The sequence below is a fragment of the Pterocles gutturalis genome, unplaced genomic scaffold, assembly GCF_000699245.1.
Source record: "Pterocles gutturalis isolate BGI_N339 unplaced genomic scaffold, ASM69924v1 scaffold29836, whole genome shotgun sequence".
Taxonomy (NCBI): Eukaryota; Metazoa; Chordata; class Aves; order Pterocliformes; family Pteroclidae; genus Pterocles; species Pterocles gutturalis.
Genome location: NW_010098766.1, coordinates 27,311 through 37,604, shown reverse-complemented (window position 1 = coordinate 37,604; position 10,294 = coordinate 27,311). Strand labels below are relative to the sequence as shown.

Sequence of the window (10,294 nt, the reverse complement as noted above, 5' to 3'; positions counted from 1 at the left end):
CGAAACATTTACAAAAAATACATGATCTTTGAAAGTATACAAGGCCTTTATGTCTGTGCCCTCCCCAGGTTTTGTGCAGTTCCTGGTATAGTATTTAATGTGTGTCGTATTGGCTATTCTTCCAGTAACGAAGACAACCTTTGTAGGTTTTAGTAAATAACAAAACGTAAGAAGTTACCTCTGAAGCTGTAAAGTATTTGATTTATTTGGTCCTTGAAATAGTTATGATAACAGATATCTCAATTAATTAGGAAAACAGCATTTTCTGATGTTCAGAGAGAGGATAAGGTCTGTTCCTGATTGTATCATTTTTTTGTTGTTTTTAAGTAAGCCAGGTAAAATCTGGCTTCTCTTCATTTTCTTGTGTTTCAGCAAGATTTATTTAAATGTACAGTAAGCCTTTATATTTAAAATGAAAATCCTTATGGAAAAATGATCAACCAGACACATACAGCTTTTCTTTTTAAATGCTCTGCAAACATGATTTCTATTTCAGTATGGTGCAGTCATGCAAGATTGCTTTAAGACATGTAAGAAGGCTATATAATCATTATATGTTGCAGTTCATGGTATAAACTCTTTATACCTCACTATGTTTTCTTGAATCTATTATCTAAGAGCAGTGCTACAAGCGGGGGAAAAATTCCTAGATTTACGTGTATACTTAATACCCCTTACGAGGCCTAGCTGATAGGAAGAGTGGATGTATGTACGAAATACAGTCCTTTTATCAGAGGTGACCAAAAATCAACGGTATGAATGGGGATAAGAAGAAATTGCTCCAAACTATGTTAATAGCAGTTGACCCTTAATTATAGCCCTTAGAGGTTACTGTCAGGTCTGAATGCATACAGAAAAAATATTTCTAAAGTTGAAATACTTGCTATCTTTTGAATTTTTTTTTTACTTTCAGAGGGATCCTATGCTTACATATGAATGACTGATTGTTTTCTTTTCCCAGTACTTCAGCTGAGGCTGCAACAAAGACGGACACGAGAACAGCTGGTGGACCAGGGCATCATGCCACGTAAGACTTTATTTCTAGTAATTTGTATTACTATACTATGTTAATTATGAACTGAATATATAAAATAACAAAGATATGCATTTCTGTGAGAATCAATAAAATAACTTTATAATTTGAAAAGACTTGTGGGATCCTTTCGGTAATCTAAATGAGTATGAAGTAAATTCGTCATGCTTACCTAATGTTTCAGTTAAAATAGCTGTTCCGATGAAAACGCAAGGATTTGCAGACATAGTCTGATTCTCCTTTTATTTTCTCTCTTTAAATTATGACTAATCTTACTGAAATAAATTGAATTCTATAAATGAGTGGACATCAATAACAAAGCGAGCAATCTTTAAAAAGCATGGCAAGGGTTGTAAAGCAAAAACAAAGGAAACATAGAAGTTGCGACTTAGGCACCAACAGACATTTCTTGTGTCAAATCTGGCATGATGGTAGCTGTGATGTGACAGGACATGAGGCAGTGGATTAGGCTGGGCCTCGTACAGTGGATTGTATGACCTCATGCAGAAGCTTCTGTACCTAGGCCTTTCTGTGTGTGAATGCATTTCCAAGAACATGCGAAGTGGCTTTGTGGTTTTTTTTAAAAAGCTGTTTTGATTTTAGAACTTTTTTTTTCTGGTTGCCAGACATTCGTGATCAACCTGCCTCATCTGGCAGACTGTCCAAATTGGTGTAAGAATTTTGTATTTTCTTCCAAACCAAAGATTATATCGTGGTAAAAATTCAGTGAATGCCTTTAGATGCTATCTTTGGAAGAGTTAAGATGCTGCTGATCACCTTAGTGCGAAGTGTCTCACTAAGGCAGCAACGTCACCAGGTTCATGAATACAGTTGCAGATGTATGTTTATGATTGCAGGATTCTGTAATGCTGAGCTTCTTGAGTCTTTGGCCTGGCTACCTGCCATCCTTGACAGCCATGCAAGAAGTTATCAGTTCTTCAGTAAACCTTTTTTATCGCTAACTCTGTTCTACTATTGGAATTTAATTGCAGATCGTAGTGTTTTGACAAGCAAATGATGTTTGTAAATTTGGATATTTGTTACACTTGTATGTCTGAACTCACAGCGTTCATATTTTGAAAGTGAGTAATTGGCATGCTTTATGCAATTGCACTTTATTGCCAGAGCCCATTTTCTCCGTTATTGATTTCAGTCTGTTAGAGATGATGGTTGTTTCAGCAGCAGCACTTATGATACCTAAAATCAATTTAGGAATCACAAGAGGGTCCTCCTGAATACAGATGTTTAGTGGCCTAGAATTCAACTGCAGTTAACTCTTTCCTTAGAGGTGTTTTGGTGTTCTTCCACTTGGGCTCCCAATGACTCTGCTAATTGTTTAGTATAAGGTCTTCTGACTTGGAGATCAGCCTGGCCTCAGAATGAGGGGTGCAAGGAAAAAAATGAGAATCCCTAAGTGGACAGTGGGGGATGAAACTGGTCTCAAAATAATGGGTCCGAGTTGTCAAAAGATTCAACTGTGAAAGGTGATTTTTTTCTTAAAACAACAAACAAAAACCCCAGCTATTGAAAACATATCAAAATCAAGTCAAGTTTTTATAAATAGCCCAGTGTGCACTGGGGAATTCTAGCTTGAAAGCACAGTATTTTAAAGCTAGTCTCTTCTTGAAGGTTACTGTGTATGCAGCAGACTTCAGATTACTTTGCTAAAAAGCATCTTCACCTTCCCAGGTCCGTAGTGTTGATTATCTTCAGGAACAGAATGATCTGTTTCTTTTCAAGTGAAACCTGGGCAAAAACTTCTAAGCTGTCAAGAAGTGTTAAAGATTTTGTTTTACAGTATCTTATCTCTGCCAAAAGTGTGGCAAATAAGATGGATCATGCCTGCTGCCATTTCACTTTCTTTCACAAATCCAATTGAGATGAAGCACTCTACAATTCATATTATTTCTAGCTGAATAGTTTTTTTTTACTCTTTTTGGCTATTTAACAGCTAGCCATCATTCTGTTTTATAATCTGAACTCTTAGGGCTTCTACAAATATTTTTTTATAATTAGCACAAATAGTTCATAAGGGACAGTCCAGCTCTCTCTAGTAACAGCAAGTATGAGGCATAGACAGATACTAAATATGGTGGAATAAATGAAACAGTATTTTGGCATTCTGAACCTTACCTAATAAAATTTCTACTGTGGAATAGTTTTGGTAAATAAACTCCAGTGTACATAGCAAAAAAGTTAACTTGTTACACAGTAATACCTGTTAAATCAAATATTCCAAGTATTCTGTATAGGACTGTTGTTCATCTCTGGTAAATGTAAGTGAATATAACTAGCATGGGTCAAATGTAAGCCTGGTCAGATGCAAACACAACTCTGAGATGCTGGTGAACACCCATATACACATACTGATTAGGATATTTCTTTTGGAAATCACTTCCTGTCAATTTAACTCTTACTCTCTCTTCACAGCTTTGAAAAGTCCAGCTGCATTCCATGAGCAGATAAAGAGCCTGGAGCGAGCCAGGGTAAACCACTTTGTGTAGACTTGTTCTTATCATCTGAAAATGGATAGTCAGTTGTATCTGACACTAAATTCTCTTGAGTACATGAAGAAATTATTACCATTGCAGTAATAATGTGCTTGTATATTGGAAGAATCCATTAAAATACTGGTGTCAAATCTGAGAGGAACTTTAATTCTTCACAGATGAAGGTGGGGGGATAAATTTACAGTCATAATGTAATACATAGCTACCTCTAGTTAAGGATAGGATCCTTGGGTACATTTTATGCTTGTGCAGTGTTTCTGTAGCAGATCTATACTATTGTGATTTTGTGTGGCGATATGGGATCAAATCCAGAAACATTCCTAACTTGTTTGGGGAAGACAGACATAAATTAGCACTGCTTAACTGATAGAAAAACAGAACAGAACAAAACAAATCCCTCTGTACTGCCCATGTTCTAGCAGTCATGTCCGCCTATCTGAATGGAACTGCAAATATTCTTTGATTGATTCCTTGATGATTTATCAAACTACTCTGGTTTTTCTAGTAAACAGTAGTTAATGCTATTTCCTCATTTCTTTAAAGACTGAAAATTTTTTGAAGCATAAGATTCGCAGCAGGCCAGACCGGTCTGAGCTGGTCAGAATGCACATCCTTGAAGGTATGTACCCAGCTATATGTACCTTTTGAGCTGCTATTAGGAGAAACTTCTGTTATGCACTCACTTTTCTAACTGAATTAGGCTTCAATGTGAATTATTTCAAAAAGTTTATATGCTTTATTTCTCTACTTCTACAATGTCTGTTGTCAGACTGCTGTATTCTAAATCTGTATAATAATAGATACATCTATGGCAGTGAAAGTATCCTTAACTGTGTATTTGTTTGCAATTGCATATTGCTTTTATTCTATAATAGTAATTATAGCATGCTGCGTGCACATGCAGTGTATATATTGCTTCAATTTCTACTCATACCCTAAAATAACCTGACAGCTTTCTGCTCTTCCCCCACCATCACCCCCCAAAACAATCCTTAATAAACTTGACTTTTACCCTGCCTTGATATTTCCGTTGTTGCTCAGGTCATTTGAAACAATGGTCATTTTATGAATGGTGCTGTATTACTGTGTTTCACCATAATCTTACCAAATAACCATAAGTCAATTTAATAACCATTAGTTTTCAAAACATGCATTTGGATACTAAACCCAGATAGGAGGCTCTGTATTGATAGATCACATCCATATTGATAGACTGTTTCAATATTTTCATTGAAATACAATTTTGAAGACTCAAATTTGTGCTAGAAGCTATTTTTAAAGGTAAACGTTTAAGTTGCTTGTCAAGAGACAATGCAAAAATCAATGGATTAATTAAACCCTTACCATACTCACTCTGGTAAACCATTAGAGCAGCAAATGCCATCTTCAGATTATAATTAGCATTTGTTATTTTATATTCCCTGCTTTATTGTTGGACATTATACAAATGTTTATCAAATGTATTACTGTTGTTAAAAAAAGAGGTTATATTTCCAGAAAAATATGATCATGGGGATGAACAACATCTACTCATGTAATCTTATTTTTGCTTATTAATTTGAGAATTTTCAGAATAATACTCACCTGTTTTTGATAAAAGTGGAACGGTTATTGCAAAGACAAGACAATGTAAATTGTCATGAAATTGGAGAAAAGATGGAACAGAATATTTAAACCAATATATCTTTTTAGAGACCTTCGCTGAGCCTTCACTACAAGCCACTCAGATGAAACTTAAGAGAGCTCGGTTGGCAGATGACCTGAATGAGAAGATTGCTCAGAGGCCTGGTCCTATGGAACTAGTAGAAAAAAATATTCTTCCTGTAGACTCCAGTGTTAAAGAAGCTATTATAGGCAAGTAGAAGTCCCACGCTCTTATCTCTTATCTGTATGGCATTGTGGAAAATAATAATTTAAGTCTTGAGGGTAAAGTTCAGTAGAAGAAAACATACTCAAAGTTTATAACAACTTATTCTTTCAGCTTCTGAGTCCTGAACTCTGTCATCATTACAGTTATCCTATTTTTATTTGAAACTAAATTAGACTTACATAGTTGGAGTATAAGACTGTCTTTGAAAATACTTGTTTTTTAATAAAATTTATTATTAATAAAATAATACTATTAATAATGAAGTTATATAATAATGATAATTAAATAATAATAAAAATTATTACAAATTAATCAAGCATCAAGGCCATTACTCAGTCTGCCATAGGTGTCTGTGTGCACTCCACATATGTTGAACAGACCTTTTAATCTCTTATTAAAAGAACTTCTGCTATGCACTTAGTTTTATCGACTCCTTGAATATGATTTAATGTCGCTGTCATTGTATTAAAAATGCAATAAATAGATAGGTACAATATGTTTAGACTGTGCTGAAAACGGATCATTTCCTAGGAATGAGCTAATTGTGCCACCAATGTCTAAATTTAATTTGTGTAACTGAAAAAAGAATGTTACGCTTGTTTCTTTGTAAACATTCTAGCAGTTGGACAAGAGAATTATCCTCAAGCGTTGGATGATTATTCATTTGATGAAGACAGCAGTGATGCTTTATCACCAGATCAGCCAGCCAGCCAAGAATCCCAGGTTCAGCAGCTTCCCCTGGTGAGCCAAAACCAAGTGACTCACCATCACCAGTAACACCAAATGCTACTACGGCAACACAGGTACAGCTTTTAAATGTTGAAACAAAATCTTCACGGTATGTTTTTTAGTCTGGTACTATAGAAATGGGGCATAGTTTCACATAGTATGAATACATTTGCTGTTGCAAAGGAGTGTCTGGGGCTCCATTTTCTGTTTGGGAGTTTATAGACTAGAACCCTAGATTAGCTGTTGGCAATGATGAAATTCCCATAGACTGTAGTAAAGCCATAAATTCACTGAAATTCATTATGGCCTGTAGAAGATCTACAGCTTTCCCAGAAGTTGTTCAAAAGGTCATATCCATGGTTTACTCCAGCTGTTATTGATTACTTAATGTCTGTCTTCATTCTGGGCAAGGTCTTGAACTCATTTAGAATTAAACTTAACTGAAATAACAACAGTTGACGTCAGTTCCATTCTCTCCAGAAAAGTCCATAAAAAAATAAGGCTTCCCACATCATTTAAGTGTTCTCTCATATGGTTTTAAAATACTGCCCAAGGAATTCACTATTTAAGAAATGAAAATACCTTTATGTTTATTTTTCTGTGAGGTTTTTAGTATTTTCTTGAGATACTTACAAAGAAAGGAAAGTAACTAAATCTGCCATGGCAGATAAAATGTTGTCTTTATGGTAGAGCATTTAAATGCATGATGATGTAAAGAAAAGTGGATTTGAATGAAAACACTTAACTCTTTTCACAAGAGTTGCAAAAATGAGCTCTGAAAGAAAACTCTTCTTACACCAATAGAATTTTGTGACTTGAAATGGACACTAACATCGCCTGCCCTATCTTTAAACACATTATAAAAGGGCTGATAATTTGCCAAAACAGTAATGAAACAAACATCATGTGCTACAACTTAATTTCTTTTCTATTAGCTACTCAAAACACAGGGTTATACGCATAATCATGCAGTTATCTGGATGTTTTCTAAAATATCTTTTACAGTGCTTGCTTCACAGGTTTTTATCTTCACCTTTGAGTTAATCAGCAAGTTTATTCATTAATGAGTTACAGGTATTTATTTAAAGGTTACTATGCTTAGCTTAAATAGATTAAATTTATGACGTTTTCTGTCATACTCGGCTAGTAATTTTAAATTCACTAACTTAAACCCAGTTAAGAGGAGAAGGCTTTGCTTTTAACTAGATTTCTGCAATTTTCACTTTTTCTTTTTTTTTTTTTTTTGAACAGAAGATAAGATGGAACAGGGTACTGAGTTCTTACTGTATAAAGTAATATAAAAGTAAACAGTTAAGTATAAGATAAATATTGTTTATGCTCCAAAGATGTAGTTCAGGATCTGGAATTACTCTCCTTGGTTTTCTTATTACTATAGTAGATACAAAAAGTATTGCAAAGTTCATATTCAAAAGCAATACCAGACACGATGTACAGCACATCGGTTTTATTTCCTTGTTCCCTAACATACAGATTGAGATGTGAATTGGGTTTCATGTCAAGAGAATGTAATTTGTATTGAATAAATTGAAAACAAACCACATTAAATTAGATTGCTAAGTAAAGAGTTAGGTTCCTAATGGAGAGTTAAATAAAAATACTCAAAGCAATATGTGCCAAAAGCTTTTCAAGTAGGAAGCATAAGATAGATATGTGATTGCAGCAACAAAATAACAGAGCACTTGAACTTGATTGGAAAAGCACTTCACATAGAAGTTCAATCCTTTGCTTATGGATTTCATAACATATTACAGCTGCTTCTGTGCACAAATCTAAAATGTGAAGCTGCTCGTCTGCAGAATAAACCAGATGCTTACCTTGTTGCTCCTTTTGAAATACAGAATAACAGCACAGCATATCTCTACAGGAGATGTGTCTGGAAAATTGCTCCTTCATTCTTTTAATTTCCTCTGACAAATTTTAAATTTTATTGCAACATAAAATACAAAGAATGTTTTGAAAACAGTGGAGTGCAGCCAGAGTTCTTTTCAAGGCTTCCTCCTCCACACATTTCCAGGCCTCAACTTTGAGAACCTTCAGCGCTCATTGACTGATGACCTAAAACTTGCGTTAGCCTGATGTATTTGCATCTGGTAAGGATTAGGCATTTTAACCACACCACTCTAAACAGATCAGATGCTGGTACAGAAATCATATTATCTGTAACTGCAAATAGAAGATCTGCTCAAAGGAAATAATCTTTATGTTACTTTATGAATTAATCATGTTAAGAAGTTGAGACCTGTTAATTTAGTGTTTTTAATTTAAAAATTTATGAAGTAAATGATGCGCTCGGTTCATTGCCTCATCTAACACTTGCAGGTAATATCAGGAAGTCTGTAAAAAGCTTTGTATTTCACACAGCCATTAATCCTTTGTAGTTTAGGATAACAACTAATGGAAAAAGTAATTTACTCTGGCAAGGGGAAAATGTTTATCACCATGATTTTCAAGCAATATGACTTAAAGAGGTGGTTGGGGTTTTGTTAGTTTTTTTGAAAGTTACTAACTTTTCCATTTTAAAGAGTTTTGATGTGCTGTCATTATGGAGTTGTTTTCATAGCCTATAAATGTTTTCTGAATAGTATGTTGGAAATCAAGTTATTTATTTGGGTTCAAGAAGGATCAGAATAATGAGCGGTAAAAGATTGTGTAATGAATAAGCTGAAGTATCAAACATTTAAAATGCTTTTTAGATGGGACTTCAGGGAAAGAAAATTTAAGAACCAGTGAAAATCATGAGATCACTAGAATTCTGTGCTTTGTGGTAATACTGTACACAACACTGATTCAAAGACGAACTAAGTGCTTTTTAAAAAGTTACTGCTGTAACTAGAATAAGCCTTTTAAAGTTGATGGCAACAGGAGTGCAATATGTTGGAATACAGCATACAGAACCCTTTTTGAAAGGGTAAGTCCCTTTAAAGTCCCCTGCCAATTCTCATGCAAGTCCAGCAGATAACAGATACTGTGTAGATATCGGATGCTTTCCAGAGCAGACACTTTGAAAGTTGGATATAAAAATAGATGCACTTATATCTTTAGCCTGCCACCATAACCTGACACAACACCAAGACAAGCATGTGTGCAATGTTTCAGTGACGAGGCATGGCATACTACATCTTGCAGTTTAGTAAAGCTTTTCCTCTGAATGGCTGCACGACACAAGGATCAAAACCACTATACAATTTAAATAGGTTACAGTGAGCTGGTAACAGCTGTTGGCAGCTGTTGGTTGAAGACGCAGCGAAACGTATAAAAGAAACGCAGAGGTAGAAGGGAAAACTATTATAATTTATTTGTAAGCAAAAGTTGGAGAACTTAGTGCGTGCGAACTGGCAGCTTGATAATTGCCATCCCAGAAATACAAAAGAACCACGATGTAAAGTTGCAAGATGTGTCCCAGGTGTTTTTAGCTAACTGATTTAAATGCTTTGTGGTACAATCTCATGGAAGAAAAGTAGAGCACACACAGAAATGAATTAGGAAGAAATAACCGTCTGACTTAATTAGAATGCAAGGTTTTAGAATGTATTTTGAAGAAAAAGAATATCTACTGATAGGAATATAAGGGAAATAGATGGACTTTTATAAAAGGATTATGGTACTAGGTGATCTAATTGCTTTCTTAAACAATGGAAATGCAACTGATCTGATCTGTCTGGATTTAATACTGTGATATTAAATACTAGCAAAACTGGAGAAGATGAAGATTAGCAGAAATAAGACAGAGGGAAGTATTGGATTGAAAGGAGGTTGGTAGTAGTGCTCTGCAGGAGTTGATTTAGGGACATTCTGGTTTCATGTTACCATTAACAACCTTGACATAAGAATGGGTCATGTAACAGAAGTTGGAAGGCATAGTCAGCACAGAGTTGGATTATTATTATGTAGAAAGAACCAGTTGATCTGGCTTTTAGGAGTAATAGAAATGGAATTCCAATTGAATGGAATAGTTGTTAAAAATCCACAACGCCTCTCCTTCCCGTGCAAAAGAAATGTGGAAACTCTGATTCAAGAGAAAACTGACAGTCAGGGTGCAGTGGTCAGCAGTGAAGTGACTGAGCTACTGTGTACTTTCTCTGAAAAAATGGCAAGTATGTCAGGAGAGATGATTCCAGTAGAAGTGCTAAT

At 35.0% G+C, this 10,294-nt stretch overlaps 1 protein-coding gene across 1 annotated transcript in view; it reads left to right on the top strand.

The window, feature by feature from the left end:
* MKL2 (MKL/myocardin-like 2) overlaps nucleotides 1–10,294 on the top strand; it is a 54,298-nt gene that overhangs the window by 26,721 nt on the left and 17,283 nt on the right. Inside the window, 6 exon segments of the mRNA XM_010074024.1 lie at nucleotides 962–1,027; nucleotides 3,464–3,519; nucleotides 4,087–4,162; nucleotides 5,236–5,397; nucleotides 6,033–6,131; nucleotides 6,134–6,216. Of these exon segments, the coding sequence (XP_010072326.1) occupies nucleotides 962–1,027; nucleotides 3,464–3,519; nucleotides 4,087–4,162; nucleotides 5,236–5,397; nucleotides 6,033–6,131; nucleotides 6,134–6,216 (542 nt within the window).